We start from the raw sequence: 26,732 nt of genomic DNA on the forward strand, positions 1-26,732 counted from the left end.
GCTGGGTTGTGGAGGAGACGGTCTGGGAATCCACACCCACCACCAACCTCCCCTCCCACTCTCCTGTTACACATTGCAGTGTTTGGAATAAACCATGTTTTTATGCCTCCTCAGTCCGAGTGTGAGCTCCGTGTTTGTCTCAGCCCCCCTCAAACTTCCCTGGAGGAAACAGAAACCGAGAAAAGTCCCACAGAGGAAGAGAGGGCGGAAAAGAAAATTGTATTCAGAACACAGACCCTGGAAGGAGATGGGAGACAAAGACCCAGAAAGGGGCTGTGAGAATAGATCCTAAGAAGAAGACTGAGATGGTGCGAGGGAGGACAGAGACCCAGAGAGAAGGCGGGACAGAGAACTCCAGAAAGATCCGGGATCAAAACACTTTAGGATTAAGTCTAGGGTCCCATTCCTATGGCCACAGACAAGGCCTCTTGCTTGATTCTTAATATCCTGTTCTTGCAAGCGAGGAGTCTAGTATATCCCAGCCAATCCACCTATCTCGAATGCCGTGAATCTCACCAATGAGAATCTATTTCTAACATTTCATTGCCGATGAGGGATAAAGAGAGCCAAAGCGCTTGTAACGGCGGTCTCCAGAGGGCTGACTTTCTGATTAAGTGCTCGCTGACCATAGCCGCAATGTGAACGCCTGGTTAGGCAATTGACTGCCCCAAGAGGGTAGATTCAACCGACTGACTTACACATAATATCATCCTGTCTACACTAAAGCAGTTTGAAGTGAATTAAAGCCATCATAACAAGGAGGGGAGAGGAACCCGGCTTTATGGGTCCTCAGGGAGCAAAAGCCCAGTCTTCTTGCCAGTGAGAACTCTTATTTGCATACATGAATAATATAGCGGAAAGGAAGCAATGGGAGTCCAAGGTGGAAGATGGAGTCGGGGCTCAGGACTCCTCCAGTAGATGGAGAAAACTGGCTTCGTACAGAACTACAATTCCCAGGAGGCCTTGCCGCCGCTCCGCAGAAAAGCGCCGCAAAGTCACGCGAAGGGTGTACTTTCTCCGAATCCGCAAGCCTCGGTCGCTAGGCTAGGACTCCTTTCCCTTAGTTCTCCTTCACCCTCTCCCCACCGCCCTCTCAAATTGGTGAGCTCGGAGGTTTCCAAGGCAACCGTGCAGCCGAGCGGATCTCAGAAGAAGGAAACCGCAACCCGGAAGTGACGTCCTCCCTGCGCGCCGGCGGTGAGAGGCTTCGAAGATGGCGGCGCGCAAGGGCAGGCGGCGCACGTGTGGGACCGGGGAACCCATGGAGGCCGAGTCCAGCGACGCAAGGACCGAAGGCCCGGCCCAGGTCTACTTGCCCGGGCGGGGACCGCCGCTCCGCGAAGGAGAGGAGCTGGTCATGGACGAGGAGGCTTACGTGCTGTACCACCGAGCGCAGACTGGTAGGGCCGGGCACCAGGACTCCTGGGTCCTGAGGAGGAAGGGGATTGGAATCCTGACTCCCGAGCGGGTCTGGTTCGGAGTCTTTAACTTACGAGGCACTCTGAGAGAGAAGACTGGGCTCTAAGACGGATGAAAACTTCACACGCGAGGGCGGGGCTGAGATCTCTGTCCCGTTCTAATTTTGCGACCTCTCTTTTTATCCCGAGGCGCCCCCTGTCTTAGCTTCGACATAGTCCGGGATCATCTGGGAGACAGCCGGACAGAGCTTCCTCTTACACTTTACCTGTGCGCTGGGACCCAGGCGGAGAGCGCCCAGAGCAACAGGTGAGTGAAATCTGAGGTGTTCCTAGGACCAGGAGTCTGAACCCCCAGCTCCCTCTTCCCCAGGACCTAGAAATCGAGGTTTCCGGCTTCTCTCCCCCTTCTCTCTGAGTATCCTGGCATCCCGTGCCTCACCCACCCCACGCTTTCCCCCAGACTGATGATGCTTCGGATGCATAATCTGCATGGGACAAAACCCCCGCCATCGGAGGGCAGCGATGACGAGGAGGAGGAGGAAGATGAAGAGGAGGAAGAGGAGCGGAAGCCTCAGCTGGAGCTGGCTATGGTGCCCCACTATGGCGGCATCAACCGAGTCCGGGTAGATACAGACCCAGGAGCCTGCTCTACATTGTCTGACCTCCAACCCCAACCCCCTTGTCCATGCCTTCCAGCTTTTAGGAAAGTATCTGGCACGTACCTTTATATGCATTGGCTCGTGTACGTCTTAGCTGCCGTCGTTATGGTCGCTATGTGCTAGAAGCAACACGGGGCGAGTTTTTATGTTCTTTCCTCTTCTGTAAAATGGCGAAGGTTACAAAGCTGGCCTGATGGAGTTGGCGTGAGGGTAAAATGGAACAGCGTACGGTTATCTCAGGTGCCCAGAGACAGCACCTGGGTGTAGTGTGACACATGTTTTGTGTTATTGCTCAGGAAATGTCCTGGGCTGTGGGGCCGCTTTCGTGCTGCTGAGTTCTGGCGCCTTGCGATCGCGCTGCTGTGTGAATTACACGAGACGATGTATGAACGGCACTCAGGGCAGTGCTTGGCCCACAGCCCTTGCTGTGGGTCCCCATTATATTATTACCACGCTTTAGGCATTGTTCTATGCCCTGGGGATTTCACGGAGCGAAAGTTCTCTGGCTTCATGAAACGTAATGCTAGCGGGGGAAGGGAACGAGAAGAAACTAAGTAAATGCGCAGTGCGTCCTCATAGAGAAGAGGAAAAGCAAGGTAAGGGAATTAGGACGTTTCTAGAGTGGGTTTGCTGTTTTAAATAGGGCGGTCAGGGTCAGGGAAGTATTTGTGATAAGGTGCCATTTGAATAGAGACAGGAAATGAGGGAGTGAACCAAAGATCTCTGTCGGGAAAGGGTTTGTAGGCAGAGGAAACAGGTGCAAAGGCCCTGGGGCAAACGTGGCACGTTTGAGGAATTGCGAGGGAAATCGGGGAGACCAATGCAACTGCTAGAGCAAATGGACGAGAGGGAGAGTGACAGCATGTAGGGGGTTGACACAGAGGAGGTGATGGGTTGTGGAGGGCTTGTAGGCCTTACCTGTTAGGGTAAGGACTTGGCTTTACTTGGGGAGAAATTGGGAGCCACGGGAGGGTTTAGAGCGGAGGACAGTTGGGATCTGACTTGCGTTTTAAAGAGATCCCCCTGAGTGCTGTGTAGAGACTAGACCGCACGGAGGCAAGGGCAGAAGTGTAGTCCCACGGGGAGGCCATCACGCAGGGGGAAGGATGACAGGAGTAGCCAGGAGTGACGACAGTAGAGGTAATGAGAAGGCCTTGGAAGTGATGTGGGTTTTGAGTGTAGCTAGCACAGGGTGGCCGTGAGGACAAGTCAGTGAGTCCTACGGTTCGGGGCCTGAGATGGGGAGCCCCGGGGAGGAGGAGCTTGTAGACGGCGATTAGGAGCTTGGCTTTGGCCGTGTGAAGTTTGAACGGTCGGTGTCGATAGGAGTCTGGAGTCCAGAGAGGTCAGGGCTTGGGGCTACTGGAAACCTTGAGGCTGGACGGGATCTCCTAGCGAGCAGACAGAGGCAAAGAGACCCAAGGACTGAGGCCTGGGACCCACCGACGTTTACCAAGTTACAAAGACTGGTAGTCTGGGGCGCCCGGGTGGCTCAGTCGGTAGAGCATCCCAACTCTTGATTTCGGCTCAGGTCATGATCCCAGGGTCGTGGGATTCTCTCCCTCCCTCTGCCCCTCTCCCCTGCTTACGCTCTTTCTCTCTCTCAAAAAACAAAAACAAAACAAACAAAAAAAACCGAGGTACCCTGAACACCCTTTCAGGGGTTGCTGGGGCCTCTGGAAGGAGTTTGCGGCCTCACCATCACTGCTGCCCAGTGTGGGCAGTTGTCCCAGGTACCAGGCCGGTCCTGCAGGCTGTCGTTTTCTTCCCTGCAAAGGTTTCTGGGAGCCAGGCTCCCAGCTGTGGGAGGACGGGGGTCCTGAGGACCTGCAGGTCCGTTTCTCAGGGATGCCAGGAGCTGTGGTCACCACCACCCTGAGCCTCCCGTCCCTCCTGCCTCCCTTTCCCTTCTCCTTCCCCCCCCCCCCGCCCCCCACAGGTGTCCTGGCTGGGCGACGAGCCGGTGGCCGCTGTGTGGTCAGAGAAGGGCCAGGTGGAGGTGTTTGCACTGCGGCGGCTGCTGCAGGTGGTACATGACCCACAGGCCCTGGCGACCTTCCTCCGGGACGAGCAGGCCCGGGTGAAGCCCATCTTTGCCTTCGCTGGCCACATGGGAGAGGGCTTTGCGCTGGACTGGTCCCCCCGTGTGTCTGGTGGGTGTCCCTGGGGTGCAGGGCATCGGCCCTGGGTGGGGCAGGGGTGGGAGGGCGGGGGGTCTGTAGGAAGGGGTGGGTGCTGAGACTGTCGGGAGAAGAGGGGGCGCGGGGCCAGCCGGTTTCCTGACTCCTGTCTCCAGGGCGCTTGCTGACTGGTGACTGTCAGAAGAACATCCACCTCTGGACGCCTGTGGACGGCGGCTCCTGGCACGTGGACCAGCGGCCATTCATGGGCCACACGCGCTCTGTGGAGGACCTTCAGTGGTCCCCGACTGAGGACACGGTGAGGGCGGGCTGGGGGTCTGACTCCTGGGTCTTGTAAGAGGTGGGGACTGGGGCTAGATCCTAATGGGGCGGGGGCAGAACACAGAAAAAGAGGGCGGGGCGCCTGGGAGGGGCTCAGTCGGCTGAGCGTCCGGCTTCGGCTCAGGTCCTGATCTCACGGTTCGTGGGTTCGAGTCCCGTGTTGGGCTTGCTGCTGTCAGCAGATCCGAGCCTGCTTCGGATCCTCTGTCTCCCCCCACCCCACCCCACCCCCTGTGCCCCTGCCCTGCTCGCTCACTCGCACACGCGTGTGCTCTGTCTCTGTCTCTGTCTCTGTCTCTCTCTCCCTCTCCGTCTCTCCCTCTCTCCCTCTCTCCCTCTCTCTCAAAAACAAACTTCTAAAAATAAAATAAGGGTAGCCCACCACACGTCCCCTGGTCTCCAGAGTGGGGTGGCAGGCACACCAGGGTCACTCAGACCCCGCCCTGTCCAGGTGTTCGCCTCCTGCTCAGCTGACGCCTCCATTCGCATCTGGGACATCCGGGCCGCCCCCGGCAAGGCCTGCATGCTCACCACCGCCACCGCCCACGACGGGGACGTCAACGTCATCAGCTGGAGCCGCCGGGAGCCCTTCCTGCTTAGCGGCGGGGACGACGGGGCCCTCAAGATCTGGGACCTGCGGCAGTTCAAGGTATCTCCCCAGCTGGATGTCTGGGGCTGGAGGAGCCCCCGCTCCCGGCAGCCGCTGGGATTTGCAGGCTTCTTCCTTCGGACGGTTGTCTGCACCAGAGCCGGGAAGGCCTGTCGAGGTGGGGTGCAGATGAGGAAACAGGCCCGGGGGGGAAGGCTGTGGCTGGCGTGGGGTCGCTCGTTCCACCGGCTGGAGAGGTGACGGGGGACAGAAGGGGCCGGGTGGCCGCAGAGGCCGCGATTCCCATCTACCTGCCTGGGGCGCAGCGCGGTGGGCCGTGTGGCTCGGGACTTGAGAGCCGCGAGGAGTTGTAGACTCGTTGTTAGTGGGTTCTGTGGAATCCACTGAGAATGGGAGCCCAGATCGATCGTTACGGGGGAGGAAACTGAGGTACAGAAAGGACGGGAGCGGATAGGACATTACCACCCAGCCGAGGATTGGCTTCGTAGAGCCGAGAGGGGCTCTGGGCAGGAGAAACTGTCTCCGGCTTCCCTGTGGACGGAGCCGGCACTTGGCGTGGCGCTGTGCCTGCCCGGGACCACCAGCACGGAGTCTTTGTTCCCCTCCTGTAGAGCCAGCCCTGAGGAAGCTTCTGGAAGCGGGCTCCGGCCCCCAAGGACAGTGCGTGGCCAAGTTGATTGGCCACTGGGACTTCGGAACCACTTCTCCGATTTAGAATTCCCTTTGCTTTAGCATACCGCACAAGTGCTGTTTTTCTTTTCATCGGCTGCCTCGGGAGCCTGGGAGCCATGCTTCCGCCCCCTTTAAGGCCTTTGTAGAATCAGCAGGGGGAGCGCTTTGAGAACCCTCCTCTTGTATAGGAAGGGAAACTGAGGCATGCCCAGGGAGGACCGAGGCCGGGGATCTTGTGAGCCGGAGCTCAGAGGGGGTTCTTGGCAGGGGAAACCACAGCTCCTGGCAGCCCCTGAGACACTACGTCTTTATTACCGGTTCTGCTTTGCCCTCTGTCCCTTTCGGGGAATCTGGGAGTCCAGGGGAGGAGCCCGGGTGCACCCCTCCAGCGGGAGAGCGGTGAGGGCTCGGCCTGGGTCGCCCTGGGAGTCAGGCCGAGGTGCTCAGAGCCCCCGACTCCCTTCTTCCCGTAGTCTGGCTCCCCAGTGGCCACCTTCAAGCAGCACGTGGCCCCCGTGACCTCTGTCGAGTGGCACCCCCAGGACAGCGGGGTCTTTGCAGCCTCGGGCGCGGACAACCAGATCACGCAGTGGGACCTGGCCGTGGAACGGGACCCCGAGGCCGGCGACGCGGAGACGGACCCCGCGCTGGCGGACCTTCCCCAGCAGCTCCTGTTCGTGCACCAGGGCGAGACCGACCTGAAGGAGCTGCACTGGCACCCACAGTGCCCCGGGGTCCTGGTCAGCACCGCCCTGTCGGGCTTCACCGTCTTCCGCACCATCAGCGTCTGAGGAGGCCCGCCGTGCCTTCGCCTGGGGACTGGGGTCGAAGTTGGTTCCGCTGGAAGGGACGCGTTCGGATCGGTGCACCAGCCCTCCGAGAGAAGGACCCAGTTGGGCCCGTTGGCTGCCATGATGGATTCCGTTTGACTCGCTGTTCTTGGAGAGGACTCGCTTTGGTCCCGTGACCCCTCTTGCCGAAGGCTGTGCTTTGACCCGTGACTCTCAAAATAACCACTTGGTTTGCTCCGGTGACCCTTGGGGCAAAAGACTCGGTTTTGACTGGTGACCCCTCCCACCGGAAGACTTGGTTTCGCCCCGTGACCCCCTCCGTCCCCCACCTGTCGGAGGACTCTGGCCTGTTGCCCAGGTGAGCCTGGTGTGGCCTCGTGTTGCTGTGGACGCTGTAAGCCGCGGACCCGGTCTCGGCCGCGGGTCTCCCCCGGGGGAGCTCGGGCACTTTACGATGGGTGGGCCACATCTGAGGGGTGGGTTCCTCTAGCAGAATCCGGTCTGGCTCTTTGTTTTCCTGCCATCAGAGTTCGGCCAGGACGTCCCAGCAGGGGACTGTGTGGGTCCTCCCTCCCTCCAGCATCCAAGGCGGGCGCTATGCAGGAAGGAAGGTCAGGGGCTCCTGAGGCAATAAAGGACCAGAATGAGACTCATCCCGCTGGCTCCTCCCTACGAAGAAGCTGGAGGAGGAGGCGGGAATCTGGCACCCAGCTGTCCGGAGGCCACCGCGCTGGGAGAGGCCACTGGGAATCCCCGCTTCGGGTCTCTTAGCCCATCGGGTGCCGTTCGGACCTGCCTGCCCCCAGTCTGATTCCGTGTGGCACTTGGTCCGGGTCTCTGGGGGGCTCCCTCCCCTGCGTCCCCCAACTTCTTAAGGCTCCGTCTCCAGGAGCCCCCCTTCATCTCTGTCCTGCCCCCGCTGGTCCCTCATCTGTGTCCCCATCTCCCCGTGTCTCCCCGCCCCCTCCCCCTTCTGTGTCTGCCACCGCGTCTCCTCTCCAGCCTGCTTGGGCTGCGGCCCAGGCGCCCTGCCTGGCCGTCCTCCCTGGCTCCCCCTCTGCGGCTCTGAGCTGGCCCCACCCCCTGCCCCCCCTCGGCCGGGCCTCTGATCCGCCTGTAGACACAGAGGTCGGGCGCCCGGCACGAGGCCCCTGGGGCCCAGGACACACCGCTGCCCCTCAGCGCCCACAGAGGCCTCCCCGCGGCCCTGGCAGAGGATCCCCCGGCGGAGGGCATGGGGGTGGGCTGCCCCACCAGGTACGTGCCTCGGCGCAGAGGCCCCGGGCTGAGACCATCCCGCCTCCCCACCCCTCCTCGCCCGGGCCCTTCCGCCCCGCGTTCCCCGTCCTCGCTGTTCCCCCGGGAAGGTCCTGCCTCACCCTCGGCGACCGATTCCAGCCCCGGAACGACCTCTCCCCCACCACCCCACCCCCAGTTCGGCGCCTCCGTCTCTGACCCCATCTCCGCTTTCTGCCTTCTCCCCCTCACCCCCACCCTCTCTTGCCCTGTCCCTGTCCGCGAGCCTGGCTCCCCAGCTCCCCGTTTCCTGAGACCTCTTCCCTGCCCAGCTGCTCCTAGTCTGCCTGTCCCTCCCACCGTGTCTCTGTCCCCTCTCTCTGGGTCTCTGGCCGCCTGCTCTCCAGGTCTCTGTGCACCCCCCCACCACCACCCTGTCGCTGTCCCCTTCCCTCTGGGTGTCTGTCCCTCTCTCTCTGGGTCCCTGTACCCCCTGTGGGGCCTGTCTTCCCCTCTTTCTGGGCTCCCTCTCAGCACCCCTCCTTGTCCACTCTGAGCCTCTGCCTTGGTTCGCTCTCTGTCCCCACACACCCCACCCCGCCCCGCCCCGCCCCGTCAATCTCTGCCCTCCAGCCTGCTGTCCAGAGACCCTGTTGGGGTGGAGGGGGTGGAGGGGGACCACCCAGGATCTTGGGCAGAGTGTGAAAATGCTTCTCTTTTGAGGGGGAGGGAGGTTGGGGTGGGGGGGGCGGAGCTCATTGGCCCCAGATTAGACAGTGACTTTGACACCAAATTAACACACCTTAAGCCCTGCGTCTCCTTTATATGGAAACGTTAAGCTGCTCTGTCAGGTCAGGGGGAGGATGGGGGGAGGGGACTACAGGCTCTGGATCCTTTCCCTCCTGTCCTGCCTCTTCGGGGTGGGGGGTGGGCGGGGGGGGGGACGTTGAGCCTTGTGTCCCATCCACCCTCTGAGCTGGGCCACGTTGGGTGCAGACAGGGCCCTCTGCAGGCGAAGGCCCCCGTCGACTTTGTGAACCGGGCACGGTCACCCCTGCCGCACGGGGCCGAGGGTGGGATTTAGGAGGCAGAGTCCCGGCTCGGAAAGGCTCCGGACCCAAACGGGCACCCCTCCTTCGGCACCGCGTGGGTCTGGCCAGGTCCCCGGGCCTAGTCCCCAAACCTGTGAAGCGGGGCAATGATTTGGACTTCCCAGCTTCCAGAAGAGTCCAGGTGAGGTGAGCGGCGGGGTCAGGTGGAGTCCAGTGGGCGGGCTGCAGACATCCCCTGCGCTCCTGCAAGGCCAAGGACATAGTAAGTGCTCGGGCGATAAGCGTGCCCTTGCTGAGGTTGTCCGTGGTTCGTCGCTCAGGGTTTGGCAGCTGAGAAACCTGGATGGGAGTCCGGGGTTTCCACTCCGCAGCTGAGGGACCCGAGACAAAGGAGGGACCTCAGTGCCTCTGTTTGCTTCACTGTGAAAAGCAAAGCCTCCCGTGCCCCAGGGTTGTGGTCACAGGTGGGTGGCTGGGTATGAGAGGACCCAGTCTGGGGTCCACCTCCCCTCCCCTGACTTCGGTGGCCCCTGATGGAACCAGTGCCTAGTAGGGACTTCTGGGCAGGAGAGGGCCACAAACGCAAACGTCAGAGGCTGGCTTCAAACCTGGCCCCTTGAGCGGCTAGCCTCAGTTTCCCCTCTTCAGAGGGATGACCTCCAACTCCCAGGGTTGTCGAGAGCGAGAAAGAGTCAGGGTTGGGCTACATCATGGATGCCTGACGCAGCCAGGCCCAGTCCGCTCTATCCGACCTCCGCAGAATGGGTGACGTGGCAGAGCCGTCCAGGTGGTCATGGACAGCAGGTGCAGAGCTTAGTGAGGTGTGGGAGGGTGGTGTCGAACTTAACGTTGACCTTCCGAGAAGCCCATGAGGCTCCCGGAGCCTGGCCCGGGGGGCACACAGTACATAGGTGCTTGGTAAATACTGCCGGTACTGATACCAAAGTGTTTAGCCCCCAGCCCAGACGGGTTCTAGAAGTCCCTCCTCCGCAGCTGCTGGGGGTGGGGTGACGAGGCCTCCAGGTCCCTGTCCCGCTCCTTCCCTCCTCTCTCCTTCACCCTATTGAGCCCCTGAGATTCCACTTCCCAGATGAGGGAGCGGAGGCTGGGGAAAGTATGCGACCTGCCCCCCAGTCCTGGAGTCAGTAAGTAACTGAGCCGGGATTCAGCCTAGAACCGCCTGACTCGGGAGCCCAGGGTCTTTCCACAGATGAGGCTCTTGAAAGGAAGCCAGTGGTCCCAGGGCACACAGTGGGTCGGCAACTGAACCAGGATTGGGCCCTTGGTCTATGATGACTAGAAGGCCCTTCCTGACCTGGAAAAAGTCCAACTTCCCCCATGTCACAGTTGAGGAAACTGCTCAGAAGGACTTGCCCAAGATCTGAGGGTCAGGGCTGAGCGTGGGTTTTTTTGGTTTTGTTTTGTTTTGTTTTGTTTTGTTTTGTTTTGTTTTGTTTTGTTTGCAACAGCTTCATTGAAATGCAATCCAGATACGGGGCGCCCGGCCGGCTCAGGTGGTAGGGCGCGTGACTCTTAATCTCGAGGTCGTGAGTTCAAGCCCCACATTGGGTGGAGAGATTACTCAAAAATAAGATTCGAAAAATAAAAATAGAATTCAGAATAAAAACACAGTGCACACGTTCAATGTATAACTCAGTGTTTCTTTAGTGTTTTCATGGAGTTGTGCCACCATCACCACAGTCAAATGGAGGACAGCTTCAGCACCCCAACAGGAAAACCCGTGGCCTCTGGCCGTCACGCCCCAATCCCATCCCCATCGCCCCAGCCCTAGTTATCACTAGTCTGCAAGGTACAGATTTGTCCATCGGGACATATAAACGAAAGTGTGCGACACGTGGTCTCCTGCACCCGGCTGGTTTCACTTAGCATGATGTTTTCGAGGTTCATCCGTGCCCCAGTGTGTCCGTGCTTCGGGTTTTGTTTTGTTTTTAATGTTTATTTATTTTTGAGAGACAGAGAGAGACAGAGCATGAGCGGGGGAGGGGCAGAGAGCGAGGGAGACACAGAACCCGAGGCAGGTTCCAGGCTCTGCATTGTCAGCACAGAGTCCCAGAGTCCGACGTGGGGCTCGACCTCGCGAACCGCGAGATCATGACCTGAGCCCACGTCGGACGCTCAACCAACCGAGCCACCCAGGCACGACTGTTTAACCATTTAGGGGACCGCCAGGAGCGACCATTTTCCATTCACCAGTAGGTAGGAGGGGGCCCACTTCACGCCCTTGCCAGTATCTGTCATCTTCCCAAGAAGGTGGCGACAGTGTCTCATTGCGGTTTTGGTTTGCATTTCCCTGAAGGCTAATGACCTTGAGCACCTTTTTTTGTGCTTTTTGTGCTTATTGGCTCTTTGTAGATCTTTCTTAGACAAATGTCCACTCAGATACTTTGCCTATTTTTAAATCGCGTTATCTTTTTACGATTGAATTGTAACGGGTCTTTGTATATTTCAAATACAAATTTCTTAAATATAGGATTTGCAATTATTTTCTCCCCATGGCGGTTTGTCTTTCCACTGTCCCGATAGTGTCCTTTGAAGCACAATTTGAGACAGAGACAGAGCATGAGCAAGGGAGGTTCAGAGAGAGGGGGAGACAGAATCCGAAGCGGGCTCCAGGCTCCGAGCTGTCAGCACAGAGCCCGACACGGGGCTCGAACCCACAGACCGCGAGATCATGACCTGAGCCAAAACCAAGAGTCGGACGCTCAACCAACTGAGCCACCCAGGCGCCCCTTAATTTTGATGGAACTTCCGTTCATCCACCGTTTTTCCTTTTGCTGCCTCAGCTTTCTGAGCGTGGTTTGGAACCATCGGTGACCTCGGAGCCCGGGGCTCATCTCTCCCTGCGGACTCCACGTTGAGAAGCGGCTACCACTTTGTGGACTCTGGATTTGCTAACGCTCAAATCCTGGTTCACTCCGCTGTGGCCGTGGGCAAGTTAAACGTTCTGTGCCTCAGTTTCCTCATCTATAAAATGGGGACGGTAACGTCCACACTGGCCTAAGGCTCAAGTATGTCGATTCGTGTCAAGCGCTCACCACGGGGTCCGGTGAGCACTGTCCAGGCGTCTGCGCCAACCATCAGGGCGCTTGCTCGAACGCCGTCATGCCTGCGGTTCTGTTGCCGTGGTGGCCCCACAAGCATCTCCTATTAATATTGTCGTTGATGCTGTCCCGTTCTGGCCTTCCAGGTGAATGATGGGCCCCCCCCCCCCCCCATCTGTCAGATGAGGCCGCCGAGGCGCAGGGAGCACGCCCGGCCGATGAGCCCACCCATTCCTGGCGCCCCTGACCTTGCCTCCCGTGTCTCTCTCCGCAGGTTCGGGGCGCCCGCCCCCTACTAGGCCAAGTGGAGGGGGTGTCCCCGCCCAATGGGCCTGGCCAGGGCCCTGCGCCGCCTTAGCGGCGCCCTGGAGCCAGGAGAGGGCCGGGCCGGCGACGAGGAGGAGGCCGGGCCGGGGCTGTGCCGCAACGGGTGGGTGGCGTCGCCGGCGGGGCGGCGCCGCGGGCGCTTCGTCAAGAAGGACGGGCACTGCAACGTGCGCTTCGTGAACCTGGGCGGCCAGGGCGCGCGCTACCTGAGCGACCTGTTCACCACGTGCGTGGACGTGCGCTGGCGCTGGATGTGCCTGCTCTTCTCCTGCTCCTTCCTCGCCTCCTGGCTGCTGTTCGGCCTGGCCTTCTGGCTCATCGCCTCGCTGCACGGCGACCTGGCCGCGCCGCCGCCGCCCGCGCCCTGCTTCTCGCACGTGGCCAGCTTCCTGGCCGCCTTCCTCTTCGCGCTGGAGACGCAGACGTCCATCGGCTACGGCGTGCGCAGCGTCACCGAGGAGTGCCCGGCCGCCGTGGCCGCCGTCGTGCTGCAGTGCATCGCCGGCTGCGTGCTCGACGCCTTCGTCGTGGGCGCCGTCATGGCCAAGATGGCCAAGCCCAAGAAGCGCAACGAGACGCTCGTGTTCAGCGAGAACGCCGTCGTGGCGCTGCGCGACCGCCGCCTCTGCCTCATGTGGCGCGTCGGCAACCTGCGCCGCAGCCACCTGGTCGAGGCCCACGTGCGGGCCCAGCTGCTGCAGGTGGGAAGGCCAAGGCCGGGGGCGCGGGGGAGGGGCCCTGCGCGGGGGTGGGGGGGTGGGGGGGTGGGGGGGTGGGAGACGTAGGCTCGAGGGCGGGGCGTACGTCGGGCCCAGAGGGCGCGTGGACTACAATTCCCAGCAGTCTCACGGGCGGGGACCCTGCTTCCCCCTCTTTGTGGACCGAGGCTCCTTCCCGGACCGGTTGTAGGCGATGTAAACCCCAGAGGGAGGTCGGTGACCAGTTCTAACTGGAGACCTGGACTGGAAACAGATCTTGAGACGCGAAGAGCTCACCGTGGGTTGAGGATGGGCCCCCAGTGGGGTTGTGGGGTGTCTAGACCTGAGAGAGCCACACCTGGCCCGTAAAGGCTCTCAACTACAGTTCCCAGAAGCGTCTGTGGGCAGGGGAGGTGCCCAGAAAGGACGGTCTGAGCAGGTGATGGCGTTTTGTGGGTGGCGTCAACCGTGGTTCAGGTTAACAATAACCAGCCGACACAGTGGTACCGAGAGTAGCCTGTGTTGAGGCCAGGCCCCCGTGGGATTGTGGCAGGTGTAGGCCCAAGGGACTGCAGAGCCACGGAACACAATACTCCGTGGTCTCTGGGCCTGGGGTCCTGCAGCATTTGTGAGAGGTTTCATTCCGTATCTCAGTGGCTCAGTCTGGCCCCCAACCTCCTGCTCAGAGGAGTAAAGGGCTGGAAAACACCTTATCACCCAAACAACAACTACAACCCCCCTTGGCCCCTGGGGTAGCGGCTCCCTCTGGTGCCCTGAAGAAGGCGTCTTACTGTTTCTACAAGTGTGGTCAGACTGCCCAAATTCTAGGGCAGTAGTTGTCCTTGCCCGAGTAAAGACACTTAAGAAGCCTGGGGTAAGGTTGGACTTCGGTCAGAGGGAGGACAGAATGATGGTGGGAACTACAACTCCCAGCAGCCTCTGGGGGCTCCTTCTCCATTGTTTGAGACTACGATTCAGGACTAGGAGGGATACTCTCTCTCCCCGAAGTCTGTGGCGTGCTGACGTGGGAGGTTGGGTATGGAACCAGTCAGGGTAGGTGGGGTGAAACTACCAATACCTGGTTTGGGGACTGCATTGCCCCTCCACACACACACACACACACACACACACACACACACACACTGGTATGGAGAGGCTTGTAGTTCGGTTGCAGGGAACTACAGATTGCTCGGGGGCTGGTCCTGTGGCTCTATGCCAATATCATTCTGTCCCTCTGTCCCCTCTTTTTCTCTCTCGGGTTTCCATCCCCAAACCCCTTGAGTCTCTCTCCGTCTCTCTTTATTCTCTGGGTCCATGTTCCCCCCTCCCCCCCCCCACCCCTGCCTGTTTCTCCTCCCCTTCCTCCGTTCCTTTAATCTCGCCATCTCTGTCTCCACTCATCCCTGCACTCCCCGCCATCTGTCTTTGGCCCCTCTCTTCTCGCTGCAGCCTCGAGTGACCCCGGAGGGTGAGTACATTCCCCTGGATCACCAGGATGTGGACGTGGGCTTTGATGGCGGCACTGATCGAATCTTCCTCGTGTCTCCCATCACCATCGTGCACGAGATCGACTCCGCCAGTCCTCTGTATGAACTAGGACGTGCCGAGCTGGCCCGGGCTGACTTTGAGCTGGTGGTCATTCTTGAGGGCATGGTTGAGGCCACGGCCATGACCACACAGTGTCGCTCCTCCTACCTCCCTGGTGAGCTGCTCTGGGGCCATCGTTTTGAGCCGGTCCTCTTCCAGCGTGGCTCCCAGTACGAGGTCGACTACCGCCATTTCCACCGCACTTACGAGGTCCCAGGGACACCAGTCTGCAGCGCCAAGGAGTTGGATGAACAGGCAGAGCGGGCTTCACACAGCCCCAAGTCCAGCTTCCCCGGCTCTCTGGCTGCATTTTGTTACGAGAATGAACTTGCACTGAGCTGCTGCCAGGAGGAAGAGGAGGAGGAGGAGGAGGCCAAGGTGGAGGACGGAGAGGGGGCAGAAGATGGCATTGCCAGCCCCCAAGTACTCACACCGACCCTGGCACTGACCCTGCCCCCGTGATGCCAGCTGGTGTCTCCCGATTTGTACCCCCTTCCCGGAAATAGCAAGGTGGAGAGAGCGAGGGTCCTCTCCTGGGATGGGGGCAGGTGTTTCCCAAGACCGACAGGCCTGCTGGGTAAATTATTAGCTGGTGAAGGTCTCCCATGCCCAGTGGGCCCACCCCAGACATACTGGATCTTAATTCCTCTGCGTTCCATGCTCCCTCTCGAGACCCCTTTATCAGCCTGATTCCCGAGTCTCCCCAGAGCTGAGGGATCCAGAATTCTGGACCACCTAAGTGGCAAAGACCGGTGGTTCTAGATTCCTCTACATGGCTGGGTTTGGTTGGTGAGAGCAGGGTCAGGAATCAGTGGTATATACCTCCTCCAGGGACAGCAACAGATGAAGAGTTTGTAGGTCTGGATTGACTTAAGATTCAAGGGACTGTTGCTTCTAGACTCAGTTAACCAAGCAGCAAATCACTTTTTCCTGGACCACGTTAAGGAGGGAGGGTTACGGAATGCCCCAAGAATTCAAGACCGTCTTGATTAGCCAATGACAGAAAGTTGACTGCAAGTCAAGAGAAGACCTTGTGGCTCCAGAAGGCCCAAGAGTTAAGATTCTGTGAATCTAGATTGACCGCAGAGGCAAGCGCTGGTGGTTCTAGAATAGGTTTGACCTAGAATGCTGAGAAAACTCAAGAGTTATGTTTCTAGAATGCACAAAACAACAGAGTGTCTGTGGGTCTGGAAGGGCTAACGTGACAGACTGGGAGTCCTTGATATTAGATAACTCCAGACCCCCTGCTGTAGAACATCAAACCAAGGAGATAATCAATGCTTCTTAATGATCCACAGGTTGTTTTTTTTTTTTTTTGTTTTTGTTTTTTTTTAAGTGCCATTCTAGAATGTCCAAAGGAATCAGGATTCTGTGTCTCTAGGTTGATCACAGAGTCAAGGAAGGAGTGGCGATTCTGGATGTCTGAGATTTGTTGGTTCCAGTTTGCCCAATGGAGTTGAGAATCTTGATGATTCTTTGTGGTTCTGTTAATGCCAAAGGGAATCAAAGCTCTGGGGAGCCAGAGTTGTCCATTATTAAAACCTGGAAAGTTCTAGTCAGCTCCTAGAACTTGGCCATTCTAGGAAGTGGACTCGGGATTTGATAGACAGCATTTCTGGGCTGACCGAGAAAGGGAGGACCCAGACGAGACCCTGTGGATAACAGGGCTGCTTGTTGGGCAGAGAGGAGAGGCCCAAGGCTGATGAGTCTACAGTGCTCTGGAATCCTGCACCTAGTGATGTGTGTCTATTTCTTAAAGACGTTATAAATATGTGTATTATATATATAATATAAATACAGATATCTATCTATATTTTCCCATGGTTCCTACAAAAGGGTTAGAAATTGAGCTTAAGCTAATTGGAATAGAGTCCTTTACAAGGATCCAGGAAGCTTTGCTCTAAATCCCAACTCTGCCGCCACGTACCGTGTGACTTTGGGCAAATCACTCCCCTCTCCCCGCCGCAGTTTCCCCATCTGTAAAAATGGGGCATTGGAACTTGAAATTCTCAAAGGACCTTTCCACCGGATGATTCCTCACTTCCCTGAAGGGGACGGCTAGGGGTGGGGGTGAGCGTCCTGTAGATTTCCCAGCTCCCCTTGCTGCTGGAACGCATGGCCTTCCAGGGGCGACTGGGAGGGGAGATGCTCTTGGAGGTCAGCTCTGAACTTGGACGTGTGAATGACAGGGCAGGCTGTGGCTGAGGGCCAGAATCTCCTCCCTCTGGTCCAGCTCGGGTCTGGGGAAGGAGAAGGTCGCTCTGAATGCCAAGAGAAAGTGTGTGTTTCGGGGGGAGAATTGTACCCCAGATTAAATCCCTGGGAGCCCTGGTGGCGTGTCTGTGAGTGTGCTTCTGGGGTGTGGTTCCTCGCTCCTGTCCTCCAACCCCCACCATACTGCTATCTACCTAAGTGCCCAGCAGGCTGCGAGCCAGCTGCAGAAGGATCCAGCGCCAGGGAGGAGGACACCTTCCTGCCCGTGTCCCAGGACTGAGGGCAGGCACTGTCATTGCCCATTAGCTTGCCCAAGTGCTGCACCAACCCAGGTCCCCGCTTCTGGCTTCCCCACCTCCCTTTATCCTTCAAAATCCCCACTTAAAAACCGGATGGGATTAATTAGCTAGCTGTTCTCCCAGTGCAGGGTGTCTGGGGGTAGGGAGGGGGGGGGGGTAATGGGAACACAGGCACGGAGAAGGGTGTTAAATTGAGGGTGAAGGGACAGGATGAGGGTTCTGTTTGGAAGGAAAGAGAACGGGGCCGGGCCGGCACAGCCTGGGTTTCCACTGGGGAGGACAAGGTGTGGGCCGCTCATAAAGGTCAGTGAGGGGATTAAGAGGCTCCGTGTCTAATCTGTCAGCTTAACCAGGTCCTGGCCCTGAATCTATCCCCACCTGCCTAGCCCAGGGACGGCGAATGAGGACAAGGCCCAGACACCACCTCAGACGCAGTTAGGGATCCGCCCATGACAGGGATGCCCAGACTATTCCATCCCGGCCAGCTGCCTGCCCTTGCTTTTTCTACAAGGAATGGAAATGAGAGGCTGGAGGGGGAGGGGGGGGGGCATCGTGTGTGTGTGTGTGTGTGTGTGTGTGTGTGTGTGGGGGGGGGACACTCCGAGAGGAGGGAGGCGTTTAAGAAGAGGTGGGGCCTGAAGTGAGGGGAGTCAGAGCGGGGAAGGAACCAGAGAAATGGGAGGATGTTGAGGAAAAGGGGTTGTTTGGGGGGGGTGGGGAAGGACGCTAAAATAAGGGGAGGAGTTTGAGGGCGAGAGGGAGGAGCCCGAGAGGCAGAAGGCGCCAGGAAGGCGGAGCCTTCACTATACTTGGCCTTCCCCTGTTGTCCCATTCTCCGTGACAGATACCCGATAGCGTTTTCGTTTGGAAGAAAGAATAAGTCTTTTGTTTCAGCACTCCGGGACTCTCAAGAGACTTAAATGGACGGGAAGGTCCTGAGAAGGACCTGAGAAGGGTGAAGGGTGTCCGATCTGGAGATCGGAGCGGCCAGTACCAGGAGACCGGAGGCCAAAAGATGGGCCCAAGCTGCTCCCAGTTGCCTGGCAACCGCTGCGGTCAAAAACCTGCTAAGCCAGCCAAGGAGGCGTGGCTCACGGGAACAGCCGACAGTTGTGGCCCCGCCCCCTAGCAACGAGACTAACAAAGTGCCGCTCCCCAGCAACCTATTACTAGAGGCCGGCCTCCGTTGGACTAGCATCCTAGCGCCCGGAGCCCTGGCGCAGGCGCAGTTCTCTGTGCTGGCCCATAGTCCCACCTCCATGCAACTCCTTTCCGAGCCTTCTCATTGGCGGGCAAACCAGCCAAGTGCCTTCTTTTGTTTCGGAGGCGGCACCCGGCTCCCTGCCCGCACTCCGATTGGTCCCACAGACCGTCTACCTCCGGCCGGACCGTGCTACGTCGTCTCCTTTTGTGCCTATTGGCCCTGGAGGACGGTCCTTCGGGGTCGGGGGCGGGGCAGACGAGAGGGCCCGCCGTGGATTGGGCGGTGTCAAAACGAGGGGCGGTCTCTATTGGCGGGGCGGTTGGGAGACGAAGGGAGAGTCTTTTCAGCGCTGAGGACTGGCGCTGAGGAGGCGGCGGTGGCTCCCGGGGCGTTTGAGCGGGCTCACCCGAGCCCGCGGGCCAACGCGGATCCAGGCCCGACCGGCGGGACCGCCCCGGACTCCCCGCGGGCCTTCCTAGCCGCCATGGAGGACGGTGTCTATGGTAGGTCGGGGAGGGGCGGGGCCGGCCGGGAGCGGATGGAGCCTTTCGACCCGAACGTTCCGCAGCGAAAATCCCTCCCGGCGCGCGCTGCGCGGAGCCGTTCGGCCCCGTCGTCGCCTCGTTCTTGCGGGGCGCGGGACGGGCTTCCGGCGGGCCCCGAGAGCAGGGCGTTCCAGGCCATTGTTTGGGCCGAGCCTGTTTCCGGTGGCGGCGGGAGGGGGCGGGATGGAGCGGCGGAGGCGAGGCCGGGGTGGAACCATTCCTGCTGGAAGGGCCGGGCGAGCCCAGTGCCTGCTGGGAGCCGGGAGGGGGGCTTCTGGGGCGGTTGGGTGGGGAGAAATCTTGGGGGCTGCAGAGATCCCGCTAAGGCGGGGGCGGGAGCCTTCGATGCCCCGCCCCCCTGCCGCAACTCTTACAAGCTGTCAACAGCTCTCCCTGCCATAGTTACTTTTCATGGACCCAGGAGTCCGGACACCCAAGCTCCCAGTTACCTCGCCAAGAATGGAGGCAGAAAACCAAGGCCTCACCCCCCTTCCAAGTAATGGGCCCAGCAATTCGGGCTCCCAGCCCCCTTCTCCCTCAGACTCAGGAGTGCTGACCCCTACCTAGCCTCCTCCTCCCCGAGGACTTGGAAGTCTAGATCCCCCTGTCTAGACCTCCAGCCCCTTCTTCCAGCAGACAGAGGAGGCCCTACCCTCATCCTCGTCCTCTCCAACCTGGGAATCCTGCCGGCCCCAGCCCTGTCCTCCCCCAGATTGTAGGCACCCAGGCTCCCAGTCCCAGAACTGACCGCCAATCCCTGACTCTGACCCGTAGAGCCCCCAGACCTGACTCCAGAGGAGCGGATGGAGCTGGAGAACATCCGGCGGCGGAAGCAGGAGCTGCTGGTGGAGATCCAGCGCCTTCGGGAGGAGCTCAGTGAAGCCATGAGCGAGGTGGAGGGTCTGGAGGCCAATGAGGGCAGGTGAGGGCTGGGGTGGGGAACTTGGGGGTCACGAGGCCCGGCCAGGGATGCCCAGGCTTTGACCTTCCATCCCCTGCTCTCTTCTGCAGTAAGACTTTGCAACGGAACCGGAAGATGGCAATGGGCAGGAAGAAGTTCAACATGGATCCCAAGAAGGTGCTTGGGCCACAGGGCTGGGATCAGCTAGGCAGACATCCGGGCCGAGGGTTCTGGCACCTTCAGGTTCCAGAAGCGCCATAGTTAAAGGTCGGCCTGAGGCGGACAGACGTGGTCCTGATCCCCGGAATTCAGATCTGGGCCGTCCGTTTGTTCTCCAAACACTAATCAGGCGTTTGCCGCCTCCTGACCTTCGCGCGTGCTGTGCCCTCCGCCTGGGAGGCTCAAGGGGAAGCAGACCCTGCTCTTGGTGCTTGATTCACCAGGCAAAGGCGGAGGGAACAGTAGGCAGAGGCTCGGCTGAGGCGGGGGTATTTGAGGACCTGCGCCAAGCCTGAAAACGAAAGCTGGCCCGGTTCTGTGGAGGGCAGAGGCGGGGGTGGATGCCGGGGAGGGGGTGGGGAGTGGCTCTCCGCCGGCCCCCTGTGCTGAGACCACCCGCCCCCACCCACCAGGGGATCCAGTTTTTGGTGGAGAACGAACTTCTGCAGAATACACCGGAGGAGATCGCCCGCTTCCTGTACAAGGGCGAGGGCCTGAACAAGACAGCCATCGGGGACTACCTGGGGGAGAGGTGAGACCCCGCCGGGCTCCCATGGTCCCCCGCGCCCAGCTCCTGCCCTTTCACCGCCCACTTCCTCTCCCAAGGAAGGGCCCTGATAGACCAGCCTTCTCCCCGCACCGGACAGAACGGACTGACACAGGGGTCTGTGGAAGCCTGGGGACCATCTGGGGGAACCTGGGGAGGGGCGTGGGAATCTTCTGAATGTCTGGAATGTTGGCGACCGTGAAAAACATCTGTGGGTATCGTGGGCACGTGTAGACAGCTGGCTTGTGTGGGACCCTACAGGGACAGCCAGGGGGCATTGGGGTCATCTGTGAATATCTAGGGAGCACAGGGACCCCTGGGCATCTGGGGCGTGAGGATCATCTGCGATGTTTGGGGTACCTAGGGATTTGTGGACACCTGGGGCACGTAGAGACCACCTGAACGTCTGAGGTGCACAGGGCCATCTGCGTGTCTGGTTGTCTGAGGATTGTGTGGACACCTGGGGGGGGTGTGGGGCCATCTGGAGGTGTCTGGGGACCATCTGTGGGCATCTGGGGGACGTGGTAGCCCTCTGGGGATGTCTAGGGACCCTCTGTGGACAGCTGGTGTTGTGGGATTGTTGTGTGGACGTCTGGGGTGCATGGGGACCATCTGTGGACGCCTGGGAGATGTGGGGACCATTTCTGGACGTCTCCAGAAGCTGGGGGATCACCTAGGTGGAGCACACTTTTGCCGTGTCTCTCTTAACTGTGCAAAGGTTCGGCTAATCCAGGGATGATCTCGCAACAGATGGTCCTCCCAAGGGCATGTTCTGAGTATTCCTGCCCTGGTGTCAGGCCTGTGATGGGGCCAGGCTAAAACTGTCACCCGCTCCAGAGGCAGCCACGGCGCAGACGAGGTGGCTCAGACTCCCCAGTCCCCTTCCTGTGCGTGACTCTGTCCCTGTCCTCCCAGGGAAGAGCTGAACCTGGCAGTGCTCCATGCCTTCGTGGATCTGCACGAGTTTACTGACCTCAACCTGGTGCAGGCCCTCAGGTGAGAGGGATGGGGTCGGAAGGGCAGGAGCGTACCTGTCAGGGCTTTCTTTACACACGACGAGCCCTGCTCAAAACGAAGACAGAAACAAAAATTGAAGCGATGGTCTCCCGTAACACCGAAGTCCACAGTAGGGCCTCCTTCAGGCATAGCTGTATCCAGGGACTCCTATGCTGCCAGAAGGCCAACCTTCTCTGTCTTTTAGTTGTGCTTCCCCTGTGTTGGCATTGCTGTCTGTAGGCCCTCCTCTCACAGGGCAGCAGAAGCCTCTGGTGACCGCAAGCTTTGCGGAAAGGAAGGGTTTCTTCCATGTGAATCCACCAGAAGCCCCAGGCCAATCAGCGCTCATGGGCCAGCTTGGATCCATACCTGAGACAGCTGCTGAGGCCGCAGGGCTGTTTTTGGCTGGTTCCTAACACGGGGACTGAGAGCAGGGCGGGGGGTTCTGCCAGTTCCCGGCCAGCATCCACACCCGGCTCCTCTCCAACCCAGGCAGTTTCTCTGGAGCTTTCGCCTCCCTGGGGAGGCCCAGAAGATTGACCGGATGATGGAAGCGTTTGCCCAGCGATACTGCCTGTGCAACCCTGGGGTCTTCCAGTCCACAGGTTGGGGCCCAGACTCCTGGGGCCTGGGAAGGAGGGGCCGGCGGGGAGGGTGGGGGCACCTACCCGTGTCGTCACCACCTGACTGTCTGTGGTGCAGACACGTGCTACGTGCTGTCCTTCGCCGTGATCATGCTGAACACCAGCCTCCACAACCCCAACGTCCGGGACAAGCCAGGCCTGGAGCGCTTTGTGGCCATGAACCGGGGCATCAACGAGGGTGGGGACCTGCCTGAGGAGCTGCTCAGGGTCAGGCCCCCTCTACCCCCCCTCCCTGCAGCCCCTCTTTGCTGTCCCTTTCCCCACCACTGACCCCCCTCCCCCCTCGTCCCCACGGGTCCCCTGGTGCCTGAGCCGTCCAGCGGGATCACGTCAACCTGTCCATTTCCTTTCTCTTCGTCTCTCCCTGGCTCACTCGGTCTTTGTCTCTCTGGTTCTCTCTGCTGTCTCTCTCTGGCCCTCCGGCTCATTCGGGGTCTCTGTGTCTCTCGTGAACTTTGCTGGCCTTTGCAGCAGCTCAGCGTCTTTCCCCCCTCTCCAACTTCCTTTGCTCCCCGGGACCCCCTCCACCCATCTGACCCCCCCGTTCCTTCTTCCCTGAGCCGTTCCGCCTGTGGTCCCCGTTTCCTCCCTGGCTGTCGGAGCCCTCCCCCCCCCACCATGGCCAGGCAGCCCCAGGAGGGGCCCCGGGGCCTGGAGTTGCCGACTGCCCCCGTTCGCCCCTCAGAACCTCTACGACAGCATCCGAAACGAGCCCTTCAAGATTCCTGAGGATGATGGGAATGACCTGACCCACACCTTCTTCAACCCGGATCGGGAGGGCTGGCTCCTTAAGCTGGGTACGTCCCCTACTGACCCCGCTTGGCCGTCTCTGCAGGGAGAAGTTAGGGGGCCCCTGGCTCTGGACTTGACCTCCATGTGGACCTGCTGTGTGATCTTAGGCAAACGATTTGACCTCTCTGAGCCTCAGTTTCCACATCTGAAAAATGGGGCTGAAAATGAGATTAGGCCTGTGTGCTGGGCCCAAGCACAGGGACCGGCAGAGAGGAGGGGGCCCAGAAATACTTAGGGGGGTAGGGTAGGGGTTAGGGAGCACCGAATAAAATGCCGGGCTCTGTGCCCATGAACGAAAGAGTCCCCGGCTGGGACGGAACGGGCGGGGTGGGGCCAGTCCACCTGGAAACACACAGCGCCAGCAGACTCAGGGTAAGTTAGGGGTCAGCCGGGTGCCCCTCGCGTCGGGTTATCTGAGGATTGGAGTGGTTTCTCCGCCATGGCTTCACGGGAGCTTCCCCTGGGGGCTTTTAAAACCCCACCAGCCAAGCCACAGCCTCATGAAGCCAGGATTTCTGGGGCAGGATGGGCTGTCAGTCACGTTAAAAGCTCCCCCGGGTGCTGTCAGTGCAGAGTCAAGGTTGCGAGCCGCTGGCTGGGAGCCCCGGCTGGTAATGATGGGCGCCGCGGGAGCGCTAGCTGTGGCTTTTTAGTGGAGAGGCGGTGAATGGCCGCTCCAGCAGGGATAGTGGAGAAGCTGGGGCCTCGGGAGGGCCCAGCATAGGGTGGGGGTGGGGGGCACAGCAGGGCTTTCCTCCCGCTCCCCCAACCGTGGAATTGTGCTCCTAAGCCAAGACCTCGCTTCTCCAACAGCAAGCAGGTCCCTGACTGGGTGCCCAGGTGTCCTGGTCCACATAAAAAGGGCAGACCAGTCTCTCCCGCCACCAGTGGGTAGATGGATTCCGGAGTCAGCTCCAGGGGAGGCCGATGGGGTGCGGGGGAGGTTAGACTCCTCAGAGGCCACCTGGTGCCCCTGGCCTTGAGAGGCCAGGAGAGAGGCAAGCTGGAGGTTCCCCAGGGACTAGCCCCCCTCCAGCCCCACCCCGGCAGCGGGGAAGCTTCCCGTTTCCCGGATGAGGACACTGAGGCTCAGCCACCATCGGACAGCCACAGGGCAGGAGTGGCCTTGGCCCCAGATCTCCTACCCGAGTGCACTTTTTCCCTTTGTGGCGGTTAGAGAGAGGCCTGTCTTCCCTCAGAAGCTAAAGCGTGTGCAGCAAAGGGGACCTGTGGTAGTTTGTGTTCACCAAGATGCCCGATGAGAGCCATTACTGCTGTTCCTAACCCTTTGGGGACGACAAGGCACTCGGAGACAGGTCTCCGTGAAGCCGGAAGGTGTGGGCCCAAGTGGGTCTGCGGACTGCAGTCCAGAGAGGGCAGGAGGTTGTCCTAAGGTCACACAGCCAGTTGGTCCTACAGCTCACCTGAGCGCCCCCACCCGCCTCAGGCCAAGGACTGGGGGTTTTGTCTTCTCCCTTTCGCGGGGGATGACCTCCTCGGGGAGGGCCCTCCTGGCCCGGGACCTGTCCGGGGGGGAGGGGTGGGCTGGAGCCAGGCCCGATGCCAGGAGGTGCTCGCTCACGGTGGGGCTCAGGATCTTTGGCCCCCCTGGGAGGGAGCGGGTCATGTCGATGTAACTGGTTTTCTTCCCTCTCTTTCCCCCCTTCCTCCCTCCCTCCCTCCCTCCCTCCATCTCTGCGTGTTTCTCTCTGCTGTTCCTGTCTCCTACTCCCCATGCTCTCCTTCCCTCGCTCCCCCCATTTCTGTCGCCTGCGGCTTTTGGGGGCACCCCATTCTTCTGCCTTCCCTCCTCTTCGCCTGGTCCTGCCTGCTTTCTCGCTGTCTGCCCCAGGAGGTAGGTACGCAGCCGTCCTTGCTCCCCACAGACATGACATCGGGGAGGGGGCCGCCCCGGCCTCGGGGCCCCAAAGCAGGGGGCTGGGGACTTGGATTCCTGGGCCCTGGGCCGACAGACAGGCTTAGAAAGTGTGGCGCCCCACGCCGGGGGCGGGCGGGGGTCCTGGGGGCCCCAACCGCCCGTCCCTGCTCGCCTCTCTTCCCACGCAACGCTTTGCGCCAGGCCCCGCCTTCCCTGCGCTCGCTCCGCCTCAGTCCCCGCCCTGCCCTCCCAGAGGCCCCGCCCTGCCCTCCCAGAGGCCCCGCCCCCCGCTGAGCCCAGGCCCCCTCCCACCCCTTCCCTTTCAGGGGGCCGGGTGAAGACGTGGAAGCGGCGCTGGTTTATCCTCACAGACAACTGCCTCTACTATTTTGAGTACACTACGGTGAGGGCAGAGCCGGGCTCCGCTCCGGGGTCCTAGGAGGAGGGGCTGGGGGGGTCTGGACTCGCGGGGCTGAGGGAGGAAGGGGTGGGGGTCTGATCTCCTGAGTCTGGGTGCGGGGTGGGGCTGGGGGCCCGGGCTCTTGGGTCTGAGGGAGGAGGGGGCTGGGGGCTGGGGGCGGGACTCCCGGTCTGAGGGAGGAGGGGCTCTATCAGCGCCCTAGGGCCGCCGTAACAAAGTGCCACTAATGAAACTCGGTTCTGGAGGAGGGGCTGGGGCGAGGATTGGGGGTGTGAGTCCCCTCCCCCGACCTGTGCCTTCAGGACAAGGAACCCCGAGGTATCATCCCCCTGGAGAATCTGAGCATCCGCGAAGTGGATGACCCCCGGAAACCGGTAAGGTCGATCGGCCCCGCACCCCTTCCGGGCGTGGCGGGTGGGGCGGGGGGGCTCCTCTGGGCCTGGGGCCGGCTCCTACCTGCCCTTCGTCCGCTCTCGGGTCCCCGCAGAACTGCTTCGAGCTCTACATCCCCAACAACAAGGGGCAGCTCATCAAAGCCTGCAAAACGGAGGCCGACGGCCGAGTGGTGGAGGGCAACCACGTGGTGTACCGGATCTCGGCCCCGACACAGGAGGAGAAGGAGGAGTGGATCAAGTCCATCCAGTGAGTCCGGGGTCCCCGGGCAGGGAGGGCCGGGGCCGGGACCCCTCGGCCCTCACCCCGGGACCCCCTCCCCCCACGCCGTCCGCAGGGCCGCTGTGAGCGTGGACCCCTTCTACGAGATGCTGGCGGCGAGGAAGAAGCGGATTTCTGTCAAGAAGAAGCCAGAGCAGCCCTGACCCCCCGCCCCTCCCCCACTATTTATTACGGAGCTGCCCCGCCCGGGTGGCCGGACCCCTGGGCCCCGGGGCCGCGGATCCTGGTTCTCCAATCCTGGTTCTCCGTTTGGAAAATGCACCACCTGTAGCTCCACTCTCGTTCTTTGTAATTAACACACCGTTGGTAATCTTATTAATTATTTAACCACTCGCGGCCTCGGACCCCTCATTTCTCGGAGGGGTTAACAGCCGGGGTGCTGGGGGTCGCCCACGGGTGACCGGGGCCAGGAGCCCTCCCACCCCGCGTGAGTGAGGCGGGGATACTAACGGAGGGTGGGAGGCCCCATCAGTCCCTTCCGGTTTCACTCCAAGCCTGTGGGGCTGGAGTAAGGCAGAAGTTTAACTGGTGGCAGTTAGTGCTGAGTTAGGATTGCGTGGCATTTATAATTTTTTTAACGTTTTATTTATTTTTTCCGAGAGAGCGCACGCAAGCCGGGGAGGGGCAGAGAGAGGGGGACAGAGGATCCGTGAAGCGGGCTCTGCGCGGATAGCAGAGAGCCCGATGTGGGAGTCGAACTCATGAACCAAGAGATCGTGACCTGAGGTGAAGCCGGAAGCTCAGCTGACCGGGCCATCCGGGCGCCCCAGAACTGTACTGCATTTGGCACGCGGGCCAGTGGAGGCTCTAGGGGGGGCAAGG

At 60.3% G+C, this 26,732-nt stretch overlaps 3 protein-coding genes across 3 annotated transcripts; all 3 read left to right on the top strand.

Moving 5' to 3' along the window:
- Window positions 1–1,190: 1,190 nt before the first annotated feature.
- On the top strand, window positions 1,191–7,265 carry GRWD1 (glutamate rich WD repeat containing 1). Its single transcript, XM_030297623.2, has 7 exons — window positions 1,191–1,400; window positions 1,608–1,725; window positions 1,879–2,041; window positions 4,017–4,230; window positions 4,374–4,516; window positions 4,991–5,188; window positions 6,295–7,265. Exons 1-7 carry the CDS (start codon window positions 1,214–1,216, stop codon window positions 6,610–6,612), a joined length of 1,341 nt encoding a protein of 446 aa, XP_030153483.1. The 5' UTR covers window positions 1,191–1,213; the 3' UTR covers window positions 6,613–7,265.
- Window positions 6,889–16,381, top strand: KCNJ14 (potassium inwardly rectifying channel subfamily J member 14). Its single transcript, XM_030297624.1, has 3 exons — window positions 6,889–6,970; window positions 12,237–12,990; window positions 14,437–16,381. Exons 2-3 carry the CDS (start codon window positions 12,289–12,291, stop codon window positions 15,034–15,036), a joined length of 1,302 nt encoding a protein of 433 aa, XP_030153484.1. The 5' UTR covers window positions 6,889–6,970; window positions 12,237–12,288; the 3' UTR covers window positions 15,037–16,381.
- Window positions 16,382–18,597: 2,216 nt separating this feature from the next.
- On the top strand, window positions 18,598–26,241 carry CYTH2 (cytohesin 2). Its single transcript, XM_030297625.1, has 12 exons — window positions 18,598–18,794; window positions 19,611–19,758; window positions 19,848–19,914; window positions 20,370–20,488; window positions 21,419–21,499; window positions 21,992–22,104; window positions 22,202–22,350; window positions 22,829–22,940; window positions 25,141–25,217; window positions 25,538–25,609; window positions 25,723–25,877; window positions 25,966–26,241. The coding sequence occupies exons 1-12, from the start codon at window positions 18,776–18,778 to the stop codon at window positions 26,051–26,053; spliced, it is 1,200 nt and encodes a 399-aa protein (XP_030153485.1). The 5' UTR covers window positions 18,598–18,775; the 3' UTR covers window positions 26,054–26,241.
- The last annotated feature ends 491 nt before the right edge of the window (window positions 26,242–26,732 follow it).

This window comes from Lynx canadensis, chromosome E2, assembly GCF_007474595.2.
Source record: "Lynx canadensis isolate LIC74 chromosome E2, mLynCan4.pri.v2, whole genome shotgun sequence".
NCBI lineage: Eukaryota > Metazoa > Chordata > Mammalia > Carnivora > Felidae > Lynx > Lynx canadensis.